This window comes from Pyrenophora tritici-repentis, chromosome 1 (assembly GCF_003171515.1).
Source record: "Pyrenophora tritici-repentis strain M4 chromosome 1, whole genome shotgun sequence".
NCBI classification, from domain to species: domain Eukaryota; kingdom Fungi; phylum Ascomycota; class Dothideomycetes; order Pleosporales; family Pleosporaceae; genus Pyrenophora; species Pyrenophora tritici-repentis.
The window spans coordinates 7,797,452-7,818,948 of record NC_089390.1 but is presented as its reverse complement, the minus strand read 5'-3'; the positions used below and the strand labels follow the sequence as shown (position 1 = coordinate 7,818,948).

General features: G+C 52.2%; 9 protein-coding genes across 9 annotated transcripts; all 9 read left to right on the top strand.

Moving 5' to 3' along the window:
* Positions 1–13: 13 nt before the first annotated feature.
* Positions 14–1,714, top strand: PtrM4_030120 (Tymo-45kd-70kd multi-domain protein; the record flags this gene model as incomplete). Its single annotated transcript, XM_001941922.1, has 3 exons — positions 14–163; positions 284–1,432; positions 1,484–1,714. The coding sequence occupies 3 exons, from the start codon at positions 14–16 to the stop codon at positions 1,712–1,714; spliced, it is 1,530 nt and encodes a 509-aa protein (XP_001941957.1).
* Positions 1,715–2,436: 722 nt separating this feature from the next.
* On the top strand, positions 2,437–3,100 carry PtrM4_030110 (Pyridox-oxidase domain containing protein; the record flags this gene model as incomplete). Its single annotated transcript, XM_001941921.1, has 2 exons — positions 2,437–2,634; positions 2,684–3,100. The coding sequence occupies 2 exons, from the start codon at positions 2,437–2,439 to the stop codon at positions 3,098–3,100; spliced, it is 615 nt and encodes a 204-aa protein (XP_001941956.1).
* Positions 3,101–3,354: 254 nt separating this feature from the next.
* PtrM4_030100 (uncharacterized protein) lies at positions 3,355–4,146 on the top strand (the record flags this gene model as incomplete). The annotated part of the gene is made up of 3 exons (XM_001941920.2): positions 3,355–3,367; positions 3,430–3,642; positions 3,716–4,146. 3 exons carry the CDS (start codon positions 3,355–3,357, stop codon positions 4,144–4,146), a joined length of 657 nt encoding a protein of 218 aa, XP_001941955.1.
* Positions 4,147–5,180: 1,034 nt separating this feature from the next.
* PtrM4_030090 (uncharacterized protein) lies at positions 5,181–7,944 on the top strand (the record flags this gene model as incomplete). Its single annotated transcript, XM_066103894.1, has 5 exons — positions 5,181–5,183; positions 5,274–6,006; positions 6,166–7,152; positions 7,251–7,638; positions 7,902–7,944. The coding sequence occupies 5 exons, from the start codon at positions 5,181–5,183 to the stop codon at positions 7,942–7,944; spliced, it is 2,154 nt and encodes a 717-aa protein (XP_065966096.1).
* Positions 7,945–10,082: 2,138 nt separating this feature from the next.
* Positions 10,083–12,642, top strand: PtrM4_030080 (ras GTPase-activating protein; the record flags this gene model as incomplete). Its single annotated transcript, XM_066103893.1, has 5 exons — positions 10,083–10,287; positions 10,350–10,483; positions 10,537–10,785; positions 10,840–11,685; positions 11,737–12,642. 5 exons carry the CDS (start codon positions 10,083–10,085, stop codon positions 12,640–12,642), a joined length of 2,340 nt encoding a protein of 779 aa, XP_065966095.1.
* A 1,942-nt stretch (positions 12,643–14,584) lies between these two features.
* Positions 14,585–15,219, top strand: PtrM4_030070 (uncharacterized protein; the record flags this gene model as incomplete). The annotated part of the gene is made up of 3 exons (XM_066103892.1): positions 14,585–14,908; positions 14,969–15,011; positions 15,104–15,219. The coding sequence occupies 3 exons, from the start codon at positions 14,585–14,587 to the stop codon at positions 15,217–15,219; spliced, it is 483 nt and encodes a 160-aa protein (XP_065966094.1).
* Positions 15,220–15,859: 640 nt separating this feature from the next.
* Positions 15,860–16,558, top strand: PtrM4_030060 (uncharacterized protein; the record flags this gene model as incomplete). Its single annotated transcript, XM_001941915.1, has 1 exon — positions 15,860–16,558. One exon carries the CDS (start codon positions 15,860–15,862, stop codon positions 16,556–16,558), a length of 699 nt encoding a protein of 232 aa, XP_001941950.1.
* Positions 16,559–17,983: 1,425 nt separating this feature from the next.
* PtrM4_030050 (uncharacterized protein) lies at positions 17,984–19,081 on the top strand (the record flags this gene model as incomplete). Its single annotated transcript, XM_001941914.2, has 2 exons — positions 17,984–18,353; positions 18,420–19,081. 2 exons carry the CDS (start codon positions 17,984–17,986, stop codon positions 19,079–19,081), a joined length of 1,032 nt encoding a protein of 343 aa, XP_001941949.2.
* Positions 19,082–19,667: 586 nt separating this feature from the next.
* On the top strand, positions 19,668–20,566 carry PtrM4_030040 (uncharacterized protein; the record flags this gene model as incomplete). The annotated part of the gene is made up of 2 exons (XM_066103891.1): positions 19,668–20,451; positions 20,562–20,566. The coding sequence occupies 2 exons, from the start codon at positions 19,668–19,670 to the stop codon at positions 20,564–20,566; spliced, it is 789 nt and encodes a 262-aa protein (XP_065966093.1).
* Between the last annotated feature and the right edge of the window lie 931 nt (positions 20,567–21,497).

Sequence of the window (21,497 nt, the reverse complement as noted above, 5' to 3'; positions counted from 1 at the left end):
CTGTATAGTAATCATGGCCGACGTCGCACCTGCCGCTGCCACCAACGGCGCTGCCCCGCAAAGCAAGCAGCCTGTCATCAAGCCCGACAAGCCCGACGAGGAAAAGTACAAGGAGGAGCTTGCCAAGTTGGAGAAGGAACATGCGGCTGCGCAAGAGGAGCTGGTAAGTGCATTTTCGCATGTCACTGTTATGCGTATGCGCACAGTCGCACCTCGATTAGCCGACCAGCTGCCTCGTGCGCGCGCATCTGATCGTCTGGTAACATTTACTAAGAATTGCTAGAACGCCTGCAAGGCCAAGCTAGACCTCGCCAAGCCGAACAACAAGGACTCTCCCAACGGAAAGCGCCAGCAGGAGCTCAAGACAGAGCTCAACGCCATCCGCCAGACGCAGCAGGGCAACAAGTCCGGCCGCAATGCCATCTTCGAGAAGATCAAGAAGCTCGACGAGCAGCTTAAGCAGCAGTTCAATGAGCTCAAGACGGCAAAGGGCAAGTCCAACTACAAGTCGGTCGAGGATGTCGACCAGGAGATTGCGCGCCTGCAGAAGCAGGTCGATGGTGGCATGATGAAGCTGGTGGACGAGAAGAAGGCCCTGGCCGAGATCAGCTCCCTCAACAAGGCTCGCAAGAACTTCTCTGGCTTTGATGTGCAACAAAAGAAGATTGACGACATCAAGGCCCAGATTGCCGAGCAGAAGAAGTTGTTGGACGACCCCGAGAACAAGGCGCTGAGCGACAAGTACACCAAGCTCCAGACCGAACTCGACGAACTAAAGGCCGAGCAAGACGAAGCCTTCAAGAATCTGCGGACACTGCGCGAGCAGACGGACAAGGCGCGCGCTAAGCAACAGGAGAAGTACAACGCGCGGAAGGAACTCAAGGATGCCTACTTCCAGCAACTGCGCGCATACAAGAGCTACGAGTCAGAGGCCCGCAAGATCCGCTTTGAAAAGAAGCGCATCGAACAGCTCCAGTACGTAGCGAGCAAACGCAAGGCGGCTGCTAGCCAGCGTCTTGAAGAGGCCAGCGCACCCGCCTATGGTGACGAGATCATCGCCACTGAGGGCTTGATCCGCCATTTCGACCCCTCCGCACTCCCACCCAAGGAAACTACAGCCGCCAGCAAGTTCGCCGCCTCCGCCCAGCGCACCGTTGACGATTCCGGTCTGAAGGGTACCCGCATATCCAAGAAGGACACCGAGGAGGAGAGCTACTTCGCCGGCACTGGTGGCAAGAAGGGTAAAAAGGGCAAGAAAGGCGGTGCGAGCGCTGCTCCCGCCAAGTTCAACCTCAACATCGGTATCATTGAGGAGCTGGCCAAGGTTGGCGTCGACCCTCCCTCCAGCCAAGACGAAGTCCCTGCCACGGTTGAGAAGCTCAAGGCCAAGCTTGCGCACTGGAAAGAGGACCAGGACCGCAAGACCAAGGAGGTGGGTGCATTCTACAACGCAGCATCCAGTACATTGCTAACATAGCGACAGAACATTGCAAAAGCTCAGAAGGAGATTGACCGCCTCGAGGCAGAAGAAGCCGAAGAAGACGCCAACGGCACCACCGACGCCGCTCGCAAGCCCGCGCAGAAGAACCAGGCTGTCAACGGTAGCGCATCTGCTGACGCCGAGCTGGAACAAGAAAAGGACGCTGCTGCCGATGCCGCTGCCGATCTTAAGAAGGCGTCCCTTGAGGACAAGGAGGATGCTGCGGACGCATAGAGTTATTCGCCCCTCGCCATTTGGACTATATATCTAAGACATCTATACAGTCTAGGGTTTAGACCATTTTATTCATTATTAGCTTGGAATTTGTACATTTGTACATTCTGCGCTACACTTTATGGGATACTGGCATGTGGCATGGGTTGGGGCTGGGGTCCCGGTGTGGACGTTGGTGTTTTTTCTTCTAGACACGCATCAGATCTAGAGGGACAATATTACTATGTAATCTTCCCAAGTATGTTCGAGGCGATGTGACTATCATGTGGATGTGTTGGGCTCTTCTTGTAGTGTATCCACTCTCTCTTAGGACTTGGTCGCTTTGCTAGTACTAGAAGCAATCCTGGGAGAATGACGCAAGTGCTGACCTTTTGGACGAGGCCAGACGGTTCATAAAAGTAGATCCGGTTGTTAAATCACACTACCCCACATAGCGGGGGTGAAGTGGTACCAAACGCGAGAACTGTACCAAATGACGTCACAAAAAGCAAAGTCACTACATATACACAGCTTGCGAGACCCAAAGCCTCCATTTCCCTACACTACCTGCAACCGACAACTGTTCCTCTAAAGGTATGCTCCAATCACGGTTTCTTTCTCATTGTATCGCAAGGACTGCGCGAACATCACCTCGGGCGCTGTGTATAACAAAGCTGACGCCTCCTCGGCAGCTCCCAAACACCAACACCCCAAAACGCACATTCTCCTCATCCATAATCAACATGTCTGGCTTCAGCAACGCGGACACGGGCTCCAAGAATGCCGATCCCTACACCCAGAAGAACCTTGAGGAACCTTCGTTGAAGGAGAAGGTTGAAGACCTGTTCAGCTTCGTGGACAAGACCAAGTTCTGCCTGTTGACGACACAAGTTGCGGACAGTGACCTCCTGGCCTCGAGGGCGATGGCTCTAGCTGCCAAGGTCCGTAATATTGGGTTGCAATGCCATCATTTCGCTAACGGATGAGTAGGAGGGACATGGTTTCGACCTTCTCTTCCACACCAACACTGAGTCTGGCAAGACAGACGATCTCAAGGAGCACGCATCAGTCAACATTGGCTTCATCAACAACTCGGGCGAGTGGGCATCCATTTCAGGTCACGCCTCTATCGAGACCGACCGCGAAGTTGTTCGCAAGCACTACTCACCAGCGCTCAAGGCCTGGATTGGTGACCTTGGCGATGGCAAGCACGACGGCGGCCCCGAGGACCCCCGTATCGGCATCATCCGCGTCAAGGCGAGCACTGCCCAGTACGCTGTATCGAAGAGGACTCAGCTCGGTGGCCTCGTTGAGCTGGCCAAGGGCATTGCGACTGGCGAGTCACCGAACGTCAACAAGCTGAGGCAGATCAGCGAGGTGGAGATCCAACAGTACAGGTCCCAGTAGACAGCTTTGGGTCTGAGGGGTTGACGAATTTATGATGCCATCCAACTGTACCAACATGACCGTAATCTGAATAATTGAATCCAAAACTTGGCTGCATCATTGACGGTAGTTAGTTGTCTCGAGTGTTTTGTTGAGTGACGTCATACCAGCGTGTCCCCAAATCCCCAAACTTCGGCGAAATCGATAAAGCTGCCTAGGTACCGTGTGATTGTACATTCTGCTGCCTACATAACGTTGGCATACCACAAGACACGATGGAGGACCCAGGTTCGTTCACAGCTGCGACGGATTCATAACTGTAGTAAGATACTGACAACACTTACGCGTAGTCAAAGAAATCTCCGCTGTAATCCACCTTCTCACGCAATCCCCCCCGTCACTCCAACGCGTAACCATCGACAAATACTTTACACCCGATGCCGCCTTTTCGCATCCTTTCTGCCGGACGTGGAGTTATGCCCAGTCGCGATGGCTGGTCCATGCTACCTACCGGTGGTATAAGATCATGAGCCCAAAGATTGATTTGAGCGTGGACAGCGTGGGTACGTCGAGCACACGCGAAGTGCAGCAGGAGAGATGCTACTCTAGAGAATCCTCGAACTGACATGAAAACAGCATTCGACGAGACCAACCTGATTCTCTACGTGACCATATCCCAGATTTTCCGCATCTGGGCCGTACCATTCTACTACGCGCCCGTTCGCCTTACTACAGTGCTCAATCTGCGGCACTCGCCCTCGATGGGCAAATACTATATTGAAAAGCAAGAAGATCTCTATCAGACAGATCAGTGGATACGATTCATACTGCCCGGGGGCTGGTTGCTGGTCTGGCTATGGCACGCGTGGGCTACGTTTTTCTGCTTGTTGGGTACGTATCTGGTCTATCCCGTTACATGGATTGAGGAGAACTGGGGATGGGGCGAGGGCGTAGGCATGGAGAGCAGCAGGTATGCCATCAAAGACGGCAAGAAGGGACAGATGACAAGTAATGGGACGGCATGGGACGAGGTGATTGAAGAGCTAAAGGGCAAAATGATTGGCTAAGGCTACTCTGTCCTCTTGTCCCCAACGAGGTAGACATTTGACATGTTGTGTCTCGGTAATAGTAACAAGTAGATTGCGGTCAAAAATGGGGTCCCCGCTATTTTGTGAAGGATCTACGCGGTACCTACTCGGTATTGCAACCCGGTGAAACAAAGCAGGTATGGTATGCGTAAATACCATGTCTTGAAATCTGCTCGCCTTGTCTGGTTGAAACTTTGAGTGTGAATGCCCGAGTTTGAGATGTGCAGCCTGGAAATGGCCAGGACCCCCAGCTTGCGCGCATCAGTGGGGCACGGCTGCGTGGCTTTCCCTGTGCTGGGCCTTTGTCAAAGTGAACCAGAATTGCTCGCTCACCGGACCCTGGTCTGTGTTGCAGTAGTTTGTCGACGTGGCCATCTGTGACTGCGCACCTTGTGAGCTTACCTACCGTGCTCGTATGAGAGAAGGAAAAAGGTCGCCCATACAGGCGAGGAAGCTGCCATGAAGGCGGGCTGATGAGACGCAGACGGACGAATTTAGCATCCATGGATTGCCGTTCGACGTGTGGTGGGAGGGAGACGGCGAGACGGCGAGCGTCCGTAGGCCCGGGCGGCGGGTATCGTCTCTTGACGGCCTCTTCCAGACCTCATTGGGCAGCAGCACGCACTTCCGGTAACAGCCAGCCTTCTTTCTGCATGTGCAAGGTCGTCGACTTTGCTTCTTCCAGTTCGCCATACGTTCTCTTCGCCCTCGATATCTCACATTGCCATAATCATGTCGCACACAGGCTGCAACAGCACGCAGGCACTGGGGCGTACCACGATATAGCCCTGTTTGCTTGTGCCGCACTTTCTGGCCTCTCTCGTCCCACAACGTGCACTATTCATCGCTTCAGTATGCAAGGAATCGCACGTTGCGTCACCATCTATATTCTCGTCTCCTCTACAGCTGTCATCTCTATACCAAGTCATTGCAGCCAGTGTCAGATTCATTGATGCAAGCGCGGCTTCCGCTGACGATTGCCGTACCCTAGGAATCCTACGTACATAGGTAGCATGGTGGGTAGATAATACAAATACGCTCTCTTTTCTCCCTACCCTGGTCTTCCTAGTTGTTATCGATACTGACGTGCGTGTATCGATACGTAGTCCGACCTTACAGCGTCTTGCGAGGCCTCTGAACCACCTCCACGGCCACTCAGCTCGGATGCAGAGGACGTGCGATATCACTACGAAAACGTCGATGAGGCAGCCACCGGTCAGTCTGCTAGCCCATCCCACACTAGACGTCGGCCATCTCGCACCAGTTCGGGCTCCAAGAGTTCCCCGCTCTCGGGCTCCCCACCACGTGTAGACGAGTACGGTGAAAGCGACAGGAAAGCAAAGGCCCCCCGTAACACCTTGAAGAAGCTCCTCAGGCGCGACTCGCACCAAGCCGATACCCCACCTACGCCACGAGGTGAACAGGAAGATTTCGACCAAGACGAAAGTACTGTGGGTTACATACCCCGGCTCCGTCAGATAAAAGAGGGAAAGACAGGCATGAACCCAGGACGCCGACGGTCCTCTACCGTCAGCTCCGGCAGGCCAAAAGCAATTCGTCGTCGACAAACTGAGGAGAGTTCCGTAGGCCGGTCACGCGTACACCGCAAACACGCGTCTTTGCAACGGCATGCTACAAGCCCTGCTAACTCGGACCCCTCTGTTCTCTCCAGCGCGACGCAACCATCTAGCTCGAGCAGTAGCAACTCAACAGTAACGGAAAAGTCCTACGAGTACGGCCACTTCTCCCAGTACGAGCAGCCTAGTCCGGCACTCGCCAAGATGAATTCAGCCCAATCCGAGGTTTTCAAATACCTCCAGTCAGAAGATCCAGCCGAGAGTATTGCCGCTACCGATCTCCAAGGGATGCCTTCTTCAAGTGTTGTCTCATCATCATCATCTTCTTCTTCTTCTTCTTCGGGTGACACGCGCCTCGGCGACGGGGGATCCTCTGTGGCGACAGACTCTACTTACTCGGCCGCCACCTCACCAGCCTCAGTACGGAGATCCGGCTATACGGATTCAAACTTGTCTAACCAAGAGTTTCGTAAATTCAAGAAGCCGCTTTATGCTAGCAGCTTTGTCCACGGTCCTGGGGATGAAGAAAACGAACAGCCACCAGACGAGAGTGAAGGAGAAGAAGATGGTGGGTCAGATGGTAAAAAAGCGCCAGGGAAAGATGGTCATGCGCGCAACAAGGTTGCCACTAAAGCCACATCTCGACGGGCTCCGTCTGCAGCGTCTCGTCGGAGTGATACGCATTCCAGGCGTCTGAAAGATCAAGAACGTGAGCTTGTTAATCATATTTTGCAAGCTCCGCAGCCACAGAAGGACTTTCAGTTTGGCACGGGTCAACCTGCGCATACGTATCCACCAATGCCCTTGTATAGTTCTCATGCCTACCCAGGCGCATCCCCGGCCGTTACCAATGCATCACTACATTCACCATCGGGTTGGCCTCCGACACCCTCATTGCCGGCCCCCTTGGCAATCGGATATGCACCGCACCAGTCCCCAGAAGCTGCACATGCGTATCCAACACCCGTACAGGCACCAATGGCACCCGAGGGTGTGGTCCAGCGTATGCCCCCGCCCTTTTCTCCTCATTCAGTGCAACCGCCACACTACCAGCAACATGCCCCGGCATCCAATCAGACCAGGCCCACAGTCATGGGTTACGAACTCTTAGCAAATGAGCTCACTGCGTCGTCACGCGCCAAGGCTTCCTCACGAAAGGGCCTTGTACCAATGTATAGGAAGTTTGAACATCTCAACCACCGCGTGTTACTGCACCTACAGGACGAGACCTGTGAACTTGAAGAAGAGCTCCGTCAGCTAGATGAGTGCATTGCCCAGATATCACCCAGGGATGCCGAGGGATATGAATATCCTGCATCTCGCCGGAGTGATGCACGCTACGGCAGTGACATGCACTTCAAGAGGACCGAGCTGCTGGGACGTATCTTTCAAAAGCTAGAGCAATACAGTAAGTATGATACGTTTTTAGTCTTCCCGAAGGAACGAGCTCGAGCGCCAAACGAGGCGGCGCTATTACCATTTAAGTTCTCGCTGATTCGGTTTTAGACAAGGCTCTGTCTTCTTTTAGCAACATGTCCAAGGAGCTCGATCGCCCCACCACCAAGGACATAAAAGCCTATCGTGACTGGATGGACGAGAATGAGCCCCTCGATTATGCAGAGTCTCAGTTCATTGAGCGAGACTCGGACCTAGTAGCCATTCCGCGAAAAGCACCCATCAAGACGGCACCAGTTGCCGATCAAGACCAATCGGCTGCGGTATGGTTCCCACTAACTCTTGTGCTACCCCTCATGGCGTTTGCGATAGTACCAAGCCTCGTTGGACGTCTCCTCGTTCTCGTGGCTATCGTTGGTGCAGAGCTCAAGTTGGTCAAATCGACACCTGAGCTGAAGAGCTTCATGTCCACTCAGGAGTGGAATGCTGCCGCCTCCATGTAAGTTCTCCACTTTCATTCTAGCCTTGGCCCAACCCGTTGCTATCAGCAATATATGCTATGACGTCGTTATCGACAGGTTGGGCCGCGATTGCGACGACTGCGTACGCAGCGTGGATATGGTAGTTTCCCATGTCGGAAACTCTAGATGGGTTTAGCCATGTTTATCCGGTCGATGACCCCCGCGCATCCCGCGTTGACTCCAACCGGCTCCCGGTGTGGTTGCTGTGGTGGTTGAAGTTGGAGCTAATGGATGCACGCAGTTATTTCGGGCTGAATGTGCTCCTCGCCGTCGTTGTGCGCTGATTCGACTGACTCGGCGGCGCGCTCTGCACCATGCAAGTGGATGGGTTCGGCGCAATGATCGCCATCGTTTTCGGCGCACGGACCCAGACACTGCTCGTTCTGGAGTCTTGCACATCCGCCAGGTTCGACCGAGATCGCGACAATTGTGGAGTCTTCCGTGCGCGTTTTGCAGCAAATTTGTGTTTTCCACACATGGCGTCATCTGGCTCCCCCATGGAGTGAATGCGTTTTCATAGTTTGTGTTTATCCGGCACTCAGTCTCTTATCCGGCACATGGCGGAATGAGCGATGCTTGAAAGAGGCTACGTATGGGTAGCGCTCGGAGCTATTGAAGCCACCCAGCTTGGCGTTGGACGGGCTTTTATTCAGCACCGGTGGTCGGATGAATGGTGGCTGAAGTGGACGGAGGTGCAGTCACCCGCGCAGTGGTTGCGCTACTGGATAATGCTCATTCAAAAGGGCGGCGGCGGCGGCGGCTGAACCTCCAGAGGAATGACGAGCAGATTGAGTGAAGGTGCGGAAGGTGGCGTGATTCTGACAGGTGTTACAGGTTCAGTAGGACATGACTTGGCGACATGAGTAGAGGGAGAAGGGTTTTGGCAATTGTTCCGCGGCAGGCACTCATGTGGCGCAGTGTATGTTGTACCTATGTAGGCCTAACGGCAGGATAGTGTGGGCGGCGCTAGTGGGGTTATCAGTTGGATTGTGATGGTCGTCGTGCACGACGGATGTTCTTTGATGAAACCGAATGTACATGTGCATCAACCAAGATGTGCATCGGACCGACCGCAGAGGGACGGCTGATCGTCGACGAAACATGTTGCATTTGCAGACTTTGAGATGATATGCATGCAGTGAGATGAGATGCCGGTGCGATGCGAATGGAGCAGAGGGCAGTGCGCACGGGTAGACGAGGCTCGACGGATAGGCGGTGCAATGAAAGCGACCTTGGGAAGCGCATGTGCATGCAAGGCGGTTGCGGTGGCACACAACCATACAGCCATACAGTTCCCGCTAAGAGGTAGCTCGAGGTGATGAGCTGGTGAGGGCGGAACAAGCGACAAGGCCTTTGACGTTGGCTAGTCTGGCTAGCCAGGAACGAGGGGCGTCGGTTGCAGCGCGCGGACCATGTGGCTCTTTCAGGCACAAGATAGTCGGGGTTCAGGGGAAATTGAGCGGCAGCTGACCAGAGTTTCACGGCGGGCAGCTCGCTGGGGGGTGTGCCTGTGAGTGGTGCTTCAGCTGGGCAGGCTTTGGAGATGAGGACTCGAGTCGTCGCCAGTCGCGATTTCAATGCGTCGCAGCTCAAGCTGATGAGTGAATGGCAGGGCGTGCAGCGGCGCCTTCCCCTTTGCCCCGTTGCCGTGGAGAGGTCTTTCCCCGTTGAGTCGTTGACGCCCATTGCTCTTTCTTCGCCAAAGGTTGCGCCTGCTGTGTGTGCCCTAGCAAGTCCCACCGTGCTTGCCTGCAGCTGCGGCCTTGTGCATGGCTCTCCAGTGTCTCCACACACGCCCTGGCCCACTCTTCGCCCACTAGCCCATACCGACACGCCCGACTGAAACAACTGCTCCTTCCCGCCCATCCATCGCTCCTGCCCCGTAGTGAATTCTGCATCCCGTACCGACATAATAATACACGATACACTACAGCCGCCTTGACACGACCCGGTCCACTCGCCCGCCTGCCGTGTCGCCATCTCAGCCCTCTGGAATGTCGCAGCCTGTAGCCTGTCCACGCACCGTCTGAGCACCCCCGCACCAGTCGCGTCTGTCCCTGGCACTGCACTGGCACTGGCACACTGCCAATCCACGGCACTTCTGCCCACCACCACCCGCGAACCACTCGCAAGCCCAAAGCGCCCTCGACTGCTGCTGCTGCTCTGCTAAACAGACGCACGCCGCCTGCCTTAATTGAAAGCCCACGTAAACTGTCTCGCTGGACGGGCCCTCCCGCTGCAATCCCGCCGCACTCTCGCTGATCCAGGCCCGTATCCTATCCACCACCCCCTCCCCCCCCGACTGCGCGCACACACAAAGGAAGGCACCACACACCACAAAGCGCAGTCGCGCCCTTGTTCACCACTGTAAACCGCGACAAGTCCCTTCTTCATCGCACACTGAGAGCAGCAACCACGCACTATGGCAGTCTCCATGCTGCACGCCCCTTCGCGGGCCTCGACCTCGTCATCCTCGTCCTTTATCCCCGTTTCGCGCCAGAACACAATGTCTTCGCATGATGGTTCACGCTCAGTGCGCCAGTCGAAGCGCTACTCCGTCACGGCCCTGTACCTGTCCATGTCCGCAAAAGACAAGGAGCTCGAGATTGAGGACGACCTGGCCAGAGGTATGTGGCATCGACATTGGGTAGTGAACCGTGCTCCAGACCAGTGAACTAACTACCAGCAGCCCAGAAGATACTACGCGAGCTCAAGGCCAAGATCTCGTCGCAATCCAAGAAGAACTTTGTCCTCGAAAAGGATGTGCGGTATCTCGACTCGCGGATAGCGCTGCTTATCCAGAACCGCATGGCATTAGAAGAGGTGCGTCGCTATGCTTCTGGGGTGCATGTACCCGATTCTAACCACCTATGCAGCAAAATGAAGTAGCAGATCACCTGGGAGACGGCCTCGACCTCCAAGAGGGATTCTTCCCCAACGACGAAAAGACACAAAAGTACGGCAACCTGCTGTTTCTGCTGCAATCCGAACCTCGGCATATTGCTCACCTATGTCGTCTCGTGTCCATGGCCGAGATCGATGCTCTGCTCCAGACAGTCATGTTCACAATCTATGGAAACCAGTACGAGAGCAGAGAAGAACACTTACTTTTGACTATGTTTCAGGTACATTTGCACTGCGCAATCAAGTTTCGGACATAATAGCTGACTCCATTATAGTCCGTCCTGACCTACCAGTTCGACAACACCCCAGACTACAGCTCGCTACTGCGCGCCAACACCCCGGTCTCGCGCATGATGACTACATACACCCGGAGAGGGCCCGGCCAGAGCTACCTCAAAGTCGTCTTACAGGACAGCATCAACTCACTCATCGAGCTCAAGGATCTTGATCTGGAGATTAACCCGCTCAAGGTCTACGAAAAGATGGTCACCGAGCTCGAGATCCAAGGAAACCTGCCACCGGATTTACCAAAAGGCGTCACCGCCGAACAGGCTGCAGAAAACGAAACCGTACAAAACATCATCACTCCACGAGTAAACATGCTCATGGAAATCGCAAACAACTTCCTCACAACCATCATCAAGGGGCTCGAAGAGACACCCTACGGTATCCGATGGATATGCAAGCAAATCCGAAGTTTATCAAGACGAAAATACCCCGATGCCCAGGACCAGACTATATGCACGCTCATCGGCGGCTTCTTCTTCCTCCGTTTCATCAACCCTGCTATTGTGACACCAAGATCATATATGCTCATTGATGTGCTACCAGCCGAGAACCCCAAGCGGACGCTGACATACATCGCCAAGATGTTGCAGAACCTTGCGAACAAGCCATCGTACGCGAAGGAACCGTACATGGTCAAATTGCAGCCCTTTATTCACCAGAACAAGGAACGAATCAACAAGTTTCTCTTGGATCTCTGCGAGGTGCAGGACTTTTACGATACTCTAGAAATGGACAACTACGTTGCCTTGTCCAAGAAAGATCTCGAACTGTCCATTACACTCAACGAGGTGTATGCGACACACTCACTGCTTGAACGACACGCAGCTGAACTCGTAAGCACTAGTGTTCGGAATCACAAGAGTACTTATCCTGACTTTGTCCAGGCAAAAGAGGACAGTTCGCATTTGGGTGTAATTCTTCAGGAGCTTGGTACTGCACCCGCTCAACTCCCGCGAAAGGAGAACAGGGCTATCAACCTCCCACTGTTCAGCAAGTGGGAAACACCGCTTGATGATTTGACTGCAGCACTTGATATCACACAGGAGGAGATCTTCTTCATGGAAGCCAAGTCGACGTTCGTCATGATTCTTCGCTCACTCCCCGCAAACAGCTCAATCACCCGGAGACCATTGAGGCTTGACAGGATCGCCGAAGCTGCCGCGACGACAAAGAACGATTCCATCATGGTCAAGAAGGGTATTCGTAGCATTGAGCTACTTAGCCAGCTCCAGGATCTCGGCGTCATCGACAAGGAAGATGGCTTCTCTCTACTCAGGGACGAGGTGGAGCAAGAGCTAGTTCACTTGGGCTCCATGAAGGACAAGGTCATTGAAGAGACACGCAAGCTCGAGGAAGTTTTCCGCACGATTCGCGACCACAACGGCTTCCTGGTTAGTCAGCTCGATACGTACAAGTCATATCTGCACAACGTGCGCAGTCAATCTGAGGGCAAGACGAGAAAACAACAGAAGCACCAAGTCTTGGGACCCTACAAATTCACACACCAACAGCTGGAGCGAGAAGGCGTGATTCAGAAAAGCAACGTTCCGGAGAATAGGAGAGCCAACATCTACTTCAACTTCACGAGCCCACTGCCCGGCACCTTTGTCATCTCGCTGCATTACAAGGGCCGAAATCGCGGTCTTCTCGAGCTAGATCTCAAGCTGGACGATCTTCTCGAGATGCAAAAGGACAACCAAGAAGATCTGGATCTCGAATATGTCCAATTCAACGTGACCAAAGTATTGGTCCTGCTCAACAAGCGGTTCGCTCGCAAGAAGGGATGGTAGATTCGTCTTCTCCCGGCGCGCGACACGACACGAAAAAGCTACGATACCCCCGATTTTTACTATGTATTCCCCGCTGTTTGACGCCTCACACCAAGCTCACCCTTTTACGCCCCCTCGTCCCAAGTTACTTTTGATCGGATATATTCATTTCCCCAACACAACCGCCGCAACAACGATCTATCCATAAGCATCTAAAGGCGCCGGAGTAATTAGGAGTTAGATTGCTGGTTCTCTTTGTTGTTCTGAGAAATACCCTTTTTTCATGGTGGTGTAAAGATGAGAGAGGACGCCGGACAGTTTATTGTCATCATCCATAAGAAAGACGGAGGGAGAGAGAGAGAGAGAGAAGAGGGGGTGAACACAATGCCTGGTTTCGCCGTCCCAACAATAACACAAGGGAACAGGACGGCAAGATTTTGGTTTCTCTCTCCCTCTTTTGCTTGTATTTTGTAAAATGGTTTCTTTGGGCTGGGCTCTGTCTCTCTAGTATGTGTTTTGCAAAGCAAGCAAGCAAGCGTTTTTTACTGGTTATGCGGACTCTTGCTCTTGCTCTTGCTCTTTGCTTGCTTTTCTTCTTTTCTTTTACTATCACCTCCCTAACTACCTTACTATTAGGTACCACTACTACTATTACCGATATTTACTACTAGTTCTACTACCACTTCTTAGCCTCTCTCTCACGCTTTTAATTACGCATGTTGGCGAATACACATGTGCGCGCTTTTCGGATGTTTTTGCATCCTTTACTCGCTCACACTCGTTGGGCGTTTTTTCCTTTCATTTATCCGCTTATAGTGGCTATCTTGTTAGCTCTCTGTTTTGGACGGGTGCTTTGGGGCGAGGCTTCGGCAGGACCGATTATCAGTTTGTTTGTTTTTTGCTGTGAAGAGGATGGCGAGTGAACGACATGTGGCTGTACGATAGTTTTTTTTTTGACGAGACAGAGGGCGTGGGTGAGAGTGGATCATTGTAGTCGGAACTTATATGCTAGCTAATGTAGTGGGAGCTGTGGGAGCCTCGCAAGCTACCTCTATAATGTACTTGTGCTAGCTGGAATCAGAGCATGTTTCGATCTCCTGTCGTCATCACCGTCACGTTCAAAGAAGAAGCTCGTGTGCGGCTCTAATCTTGAAAGTTGAGACGCATAGGATGCAGTATATACACCGAAGTTGTAATCGGAGCTCCGCCGATCTAGCTACGTCACCCATCACGCCCCGACAGCCATCCTCGTATAACCTCTCGTAGCCCCATTTACCCATCATGTGAGAAGACCAGATAATCGGACCTACTGTACAAGATGCAAGCACACTCCCTAGCCCCTAGCATACTTACCCACAACACGCTCACTCACAAACCAACAGTGGTTGGCGGTGGGCCGCCATCGCATCTGACATGTGACATGGCCAACAAGCAGGCAGGTCCGATAAGCAGATAAGGCAGCACGACAAGACCACGACACCAAAGGCAATCCATGAAGTTAGCTTAATGCAATGCACATGCACGCCTGGCGGGCCTACGCTGTCACACGTCGCCTGCCCGCGCGATGATCCCGGGACGATCGTCAGGCGGTATGCCGTGTGGGCGCGTTTGATTGGCTGGCAAGCTGAAGCACCTTGGTGTGAGGCGTTGGTAAGGTGGGAGTCACAGACGAGGCTGCCAGCTACGACATGTTCCGAGGACCGACATGGGTTATGAGACGAGAGTGTTGAAGTGGGTGATGCCTGGTTGTTGCAGTCTGCCGACCGTCTTTCTTTCTTCTTTCTTTTGTCTTGTCCTGACTGACGGCATTACCTTAGCTACCGGCCGGTGAACGTACAACGCCGTTTGCTCTTCTTCTTCTGTTTACGCAACGGCTTTTTGGCTTACTACAAGCTTATTCTTTGTCCATATCACTATAGTACTACCTCCGGTATCCGTACCCGTCAGTCAACAGCCCACCACCATGTCATCCTCCATCGCCATCCCCAAGCGCAAGGGCAAACACGCAGCTGTGTCTAGACACTCTGTTGATTCCTCGTCGCCTTCGCGCTGCACATCCAGCTCCTCGTCATCGCCCTCGTCGGCCTCGGTGCATACCTACAAGTTCACGCCGAGCGCGAACCGTTTCGAATACGGGAGCTACGGCAGCAATAGCAGCAGCGTTAGTGCGTCGAGCACGCCGTCAAGCAGCCCAGGGATGCGGAGGAGGGAGAGTTTGATGTCAGAGGCTTTTTCCAGGGCTGAGCATACAGTTATTAATGTTGGGGAGGATGAGTGCCCGCGATTGGTATGTGACACGGGAAGGTAGTAGTTGATAAAGCAAGCATGGAGGCTAATAGACAGCTAGATCACTTGTGTGAAGGCGAGTCAAGGATTTGATTGGAACCAGGGTACGCATAAATGTGTTTGTTACTGCTCTCTCAGGCTTGTCCCACTACTGGTGTTTGAGAAATACATGCTGATATATCTGTCTACTTTATAGAAATCTTTCTCCCTTCCTACGCCGACTACCACTTTGACGACCTCGAGCGCAGACAGGATCCTGTGCAGGATATCATTCTTACAGAAGAGGAGATTAAGAACATGTTTCCTTCATAATGGGCGCCCTGCGGTAGAGGCTAGGATGATGCTTTATGGGTCATAGATGGGATTTGTCGATTGATTTGGCACACTTTTCTTTGGACAACGCGACGCTTATGGGATATATGTATGAAATGGTAGTGGTCGCTTTGTTTTGGGTTTACCTTGCTCAGGTTGGGCAAGGTCTTTGTATATGGAAGGCGTTTGGGGTGGCTTCACTCGTTGGCTCGGCTGCGCGGCGCATTCCGAGCTAAGCTTGATATTTATAGATAGATTATTTCCGGACTAAGCGCTACATAACTCAGAGTATTGCGAATGAATATCTGTAATTATATCTAGTCCAAACTGCTGTTGCGCGACGTACAACAGATAGGCAGATAGGTCGGCCAACTTAAGCCGAGGTGTGGGGAAACTCTTATCGATTAGCAGGGCAAGTCGCGCTCTCGTGGTTCGTGGTTCGTGTTTCGCCAGAGCACTCAACAACATAAACAAAGACCAAAACGAGAAGCAACGACCGGTATAGCAACAACGACACACGAGCAGCAAGTAACACGGGACTCTGACTGTTGAATTGAAACATATCGCACAATCGACGAGGACCTCACAGAGGCAGCAGTCGCACACCCTCACTACTTCACCACACACGAACGCATACACTATGGATTCCGAACACCGCAAAATTGAACTCCAATCCCCGACAGACCTCACCTATCTAACTTCAAAAATCCGCACTGCCGCCCGCCAAAAACTCGACCTTCACCTGCCCCCCGTCTCCGACACTAGTGAGCCTGACGAACTGCGACGCAACGTTGAAGAACTAGTCGAAGCATTTGTCGCCCAAGTTCTACAAGGCATGCGGCATAACATTAGTATAAATGGCATCGACGTTATCGCGCGCGGCCGCTCTGGCGATGAAGACGAGCGCGGCGAGAAAATAAAAGGGATACTATCTGCCGACAACGAAGGCGAGTCGCTCGTTGAAAAAGAAGAATTCGAGCCTTTTGACGACAAGTTGCGGGGTCAGCTATCGAGTACGGTAGCGAAGCGTGATGCACTTATTGCAAAGATCTCACAGCATAGGAGGACAACGCCAAAGGCGGCGGCAGACGCGTTTCAGGAGCAGTTTGAGCAGGAGAATAGGGAGATAGAGGAGAAGATTAGGGGTATAGTTAAAGGCGCTGAGGTACTGGGTGTGGCGGATGTGGCGGATGTTGAGGCGAATATGAGACAGGAAGAGGTAGAGAAGAATTGGGAGCGGGCGGTTGAAGGACTACAAAGGCTGAATAAGGGGTTGCCGGAGACCATGGCAAGGTTGGAAAGGGCGGGGGATGTGGCGGGGTATCTAGGGAAAAAGTAGATGGTGTGGTGCGATTTGTGTAATTCATGGGCGTTTAGGGGTTTCTACACTTGTTTCCATGGGATGCCCGTTGATGGATGTGCTGGTATTGGATTATGACCATCTTATCCGTGTACTATGAATATCTGTCTTTCTGGCTGTTCACACTCTTCGATGTTTGGAATGACTGTGCGAATGGAAATTCATAACCTTAGTGAGTCAGTCCAACAAAATCTTATCTAAGCAGGCATGGAGTTATTGCGGGTTACACATTCGGTACACCCATGCTTCACCAAGCTCCGGAAAGAAACTTGCACCGGCAACCGACATCAAGCCTACAACTTCCGATCCGACCCAGCGCACAAACATCACGGACGATTGCTACGCACGTAACGCAGTTTATCAGTATCTCAGTTGACTAGGGAGCCCCGCTATCAAGTCGCGGTAACTAACTAACCGGCAACCCACTATTCTCGGAACGCGTCAAGTTTGCAGCAGCGGTACGTCATGGCTCCGCCCTCCGCAAGCACCCGGCCGTCAATGCGACGAAGGGAAAATAATTAGTAGAAAAAAAAACGTGGTTCTGTGACATCGCTATTGTCTAGCAATTCAAAAGATGATTTGCTCTAGACCTATGTTGCGGTTACCTTTTGTGCCAAGAGAGCTTGTGTCGAGGTCAAGTGGTGGGTTACATGGTAATGCTAGGACAGGCGCCTTGGTGGGAGGAAAAGTTTCGGAGCAGAGGAGGGCGATTACGATTGAGCAATTGGATAAGGCACGGAATGGTATGTTTGAGTCTAAGTTCTTAGCAAGAAAGGAAAGAATAGAAAGCGACAAATATTCTTCATGGGAAATAGACAAACACCAAAAGGCTAACGAAAATCTCCCTATCCAGATCGCGAGCGCGTCGTCGTCCTGGGTTCAGGCTGGGCAGGCTTCACAGTCGCCCGCACCCTTGACTCGTCGAAATACCAAGCTCTAGTAATCTCGCCTCGATCCTACTTCGCTTTTACTCCCCTCCTCGCCTCAACCGCAGTCGGCACGCTTGAATTCAGAACCGCGCTCGAGCCAGTGCGAAGCCGACGTACAAAAGTCGAATTCATCCAGGGCTGGGCCGATGACGTGGATTTCAAGAACAAGACCATTACCATAGAGCAAGCGGTCGATGATGCACGGCAGAGTGTTGCACTTGCTGCAGACAGGCATGCAGACGAGACACCCTCGCAGCGAAGTGAAGAGAAGAAGAAAGAAGTAAAGACGGGAAAACTGTTTGATGTGAACTACGACAAATTGATAGTTACGGTTGGATGCTACAGCCAGACGTTTGGCACCCCAGGGGTAAAAGAACATGCCTTTTTCCTCAAGGACGTAGGCGACGCACGCAAGATCCGGAATCGCATCCTCGCATGTTTCGAAGGCGCCGCTCTACCTACGACATCTGTCGAAATGAAGAAGCAGCTGCTCAACTTTGCTGTTGTGGGCGGTGGACCCACGGGCATCGAATTCAGCGCCGAGTTGCACGATTTGATCAACGAGGATATGCGGAGGCTTTACCCGGAACTCATTCAGTACCACAATATTACTGTTTATGATGTTGCGGAGAAGGTGCTGCCCATGTTTGATAAGAAATTGGCTGATTATGCCATGCAAAAGTTCAAGCGCGAAGGTATTCAGATAAAGACTAGCCATCATGTTGAGGAGCTGAGGCCTGGTGCACCTGCTGAACGGAGTCAGCCGTATGATGTGGGTCAAGAGTATTTGTATACGCTCAAGGTGAAGGAGGAGGGTGAGATTGGCGTGGGAATGTGTGTTTGGAGTAAGTTTGAATATCTCTCCATCACCCCAAAAAGGAGAAGTGAATGACTGACACCCCTCTCCACAGGCACAGGACTCATGCAAAACCCCTTCGTCGCCAGCGCCCTCTCCGACGTCCGCGAAGCCCCTACAAACCTCCACATTCCCTCTCCTACATCGGACCCCGCCACCGTATCTCCCTCAAGCGTAAAATGGGTCGTCAAGAAAGACGCAAAATCTGGCTCTATAATAACAGATGACCACCTCCGCGTCAAACTTGTCCCCGAATCCTCCTTCTCAGACAGCAAAGACAGCAAAAACGCCTCAATCGAAGCCATCCACCCCGACGTCTTCGCCCTCGGCGACTGTGGCATCATAGAATCGACATCCTATCCGGCCACCGCACAAGTCGCCTCCCAAAAGGCCTTTTGGCTCGCCAAACGCTTTAACAAAGCCGACATCAACTCTGACATCGACCCCCAGCCGTCCCCCGCATCTTCCTCTCTCAATCCCACCACGACAACAAAGGGCTTCACGTACAGGGATCTGGGCACCCTGGCGTATATTGGTAATTGGAATGCACTGTTCCAGGGCGGCGGTAAGTGGGGTGGCAGATTGCAAGGGTATGTAGCGTGGATTATTTGGCGTGGCGCATACATTACGAGGACGGTGAGTTGGAGAAACAAGGTTCTTGTGCCGGTTTATTGGGTGGTGAATTGGGTTTTTGGGAGAGATATCAGTCGGTTCTGAGAGGGACAATGTAGTGGCGTTCTTCCGTGTATCATAGGGAGGACGTAATGATGTGTGGGCTTTTGTATTGTGTATTGAGTTTTGTGGGATTTGTGATTTACCAACCTCTACTTTGCCCTTCTGTTCTCTATAATGTGATACCTTTCTTGATAAACATCGGGAGTTCACATCTATACACCTACCTGAAAAGATTCTATGCCTATAAATACAGACATTTACAGGTACATTGATGTAAACACAAGAACCAGGAGTCTCTTTTCTTGGATGCCATCTCTCCCACCTTGTTCGCTGAAGAATATGCGATTGCTCGACCTTCCCTGGTGTCTTGGAGCCGGGTCAATCTCGGAGGGTTGGCGAGAAATGTGCTTCTTGATTCGAGAACAACACTCACGCAATGGAAAGGGGTACCATGTCGTGGACCTTATACACACCCCGCACGATTCCGCGTCTACCCCGCATCAGCCCAGGGCTTCAAAACCTCACCCTTTGTCTGTGATGCGTCTCGTAATTTTTTCTCGTTACCCAAGGGTTTTTTTACGTTGATTCAACACCAAGATTTCACCAAGTTAGCTCGTTACTAGCAACCATGTCAGTCATTTCCCAGCAAGCCTCTCATCCGTGTCATCTGGATGACGAAATTGTTGCATTGTCCTTGCAGCTGGAAGAAATCAACTACCGTGAGGAGACGAAGAAGGCAAAGTATACGCCAGACAATGTTCCGGATTTGGAGGTTGCCTATGCCAGCTACCTTACTGAGATTGAGACTCATCTGGCGTTTCTCAAGGATGTCAAACTCGCTCATAGCATTGCCAATGCTGTGGATGCTGATGCCGAAGTAATTGCGGAGCTCGCTCAAGTCGAAACGCAGGCCCAAGAAGATCGCCGTGTAGCTGTCCAGATGAGCAGCGATGATCCGGATCTTGAAGCGCCTCCTCCATACGCCGAGGTAGTGCGTGACGACTCCATCGAGAACGAGGTTGTTCGCCGCATGACTGCACTACTGAGTTCGGAGCATGACGCCCATGATGACTTGGAAAATGAGGCTGGTCCATCTGTCTCGTATACTCAGCGTCAGGCGGATGCTATGGGAAAATTGGCCCGCAACCAGTTCGAGTGTATTGCTTGCAGAGAAGAGTTTCGTTTTGCCGACATCACCCATATCGGATGCGATAGCCATCATCAGTACTGCAGCTCCTGCTTGAAGCAATTCATCATGAACGGCGTTGTAAGCCACGATTTGGCCTATTTGCCTCCACGATGCTGTGGCAAGGAGGTTTCTCGCTCCATAATCCTTGGTTGCTTGACTGCGGAAGAGTTGGAGGATTTCACAAATGCGGAAATAGAGAAACAAACACCGGTCAAGACGTACTGTAGCAACTCCGAATGCGGGCGATTCATTGCTCCCTGTCACATCGCTGCTGGCGAAGCAACCTGTCCTCGTTGCAGGACCAAAACCTGTACCACGTGTAACAGTCCGCAGCATGAAGGCGATTGTCCCGCAGATAGTAGCCTCCAGGCAATTTTGGATCTGGGAGCGGAGAATCAATGGCGTCGTTGCTTCTCATGTCGCTCCATGGTTGCTATTGAATGGGGCTGCAATCATATGACGTGAGTAAAACCCTGAATCCTTTCTTTGATTCGTGATACCCTGAATCAATGCGCTTTCTTGAAATGCCTGTCTGACAGTGAAAAAGATGCCGATGTGGTGCCGAGTTCTGCTACCAATGTGGTACAGAATGGACCAAGCCCCGAAGATGCACATGTGCTTTCTGGATTGAGGAAAACCTCATCAGACGTGCCGAGCAGGTCGTTGATAGAGTCGCACCTCCAGATCTTCTGCCTGCAGAGCGTCAGCGTCGCGTTGCCGCAGTGCAAGAGCAACTTCGCAATACCGACGAGTGTGAGCATCGTGGTCGAAAGAAATTTACCCAGATCTACGGTGGAAGGCGTCAACGATTCCGCTGCGAGATGTGTAACGCGAGACACAGGAAATTCATCATGCAATGCCGCCGCTGTCAGTTGGAGGTGTGTATGGATTGTCGTTTGCATCGCGTCTGAGTAGTAAGACAAACTGTTCAAAAGTCGCGTCCTAATACCCACATCTATTCGCTCATTAAACTTGGATGGTATTCTGCCTTTCTGATTTCGAACCTGATTTGTATGAAGGTCAACAGATACGCTCTTTCATTTGTAGATAGCCCCCATATGAATCATTCGAAACCTGTCGTTTTCATAAAGACCACGTGAGGTTTGCTAAGTAAAGTTCTTGGACCCAAATGTATAAGTAAAAGCTTATGAGAACAGCCACTACCCGTGTTGGACGCAGGGATTGTCCTGTTGACTATAACCCATCCGTCATATTCAGTATAAGACAAATCCGTTGGTAAATGCCAATATACCTCCTATTCAGGATATG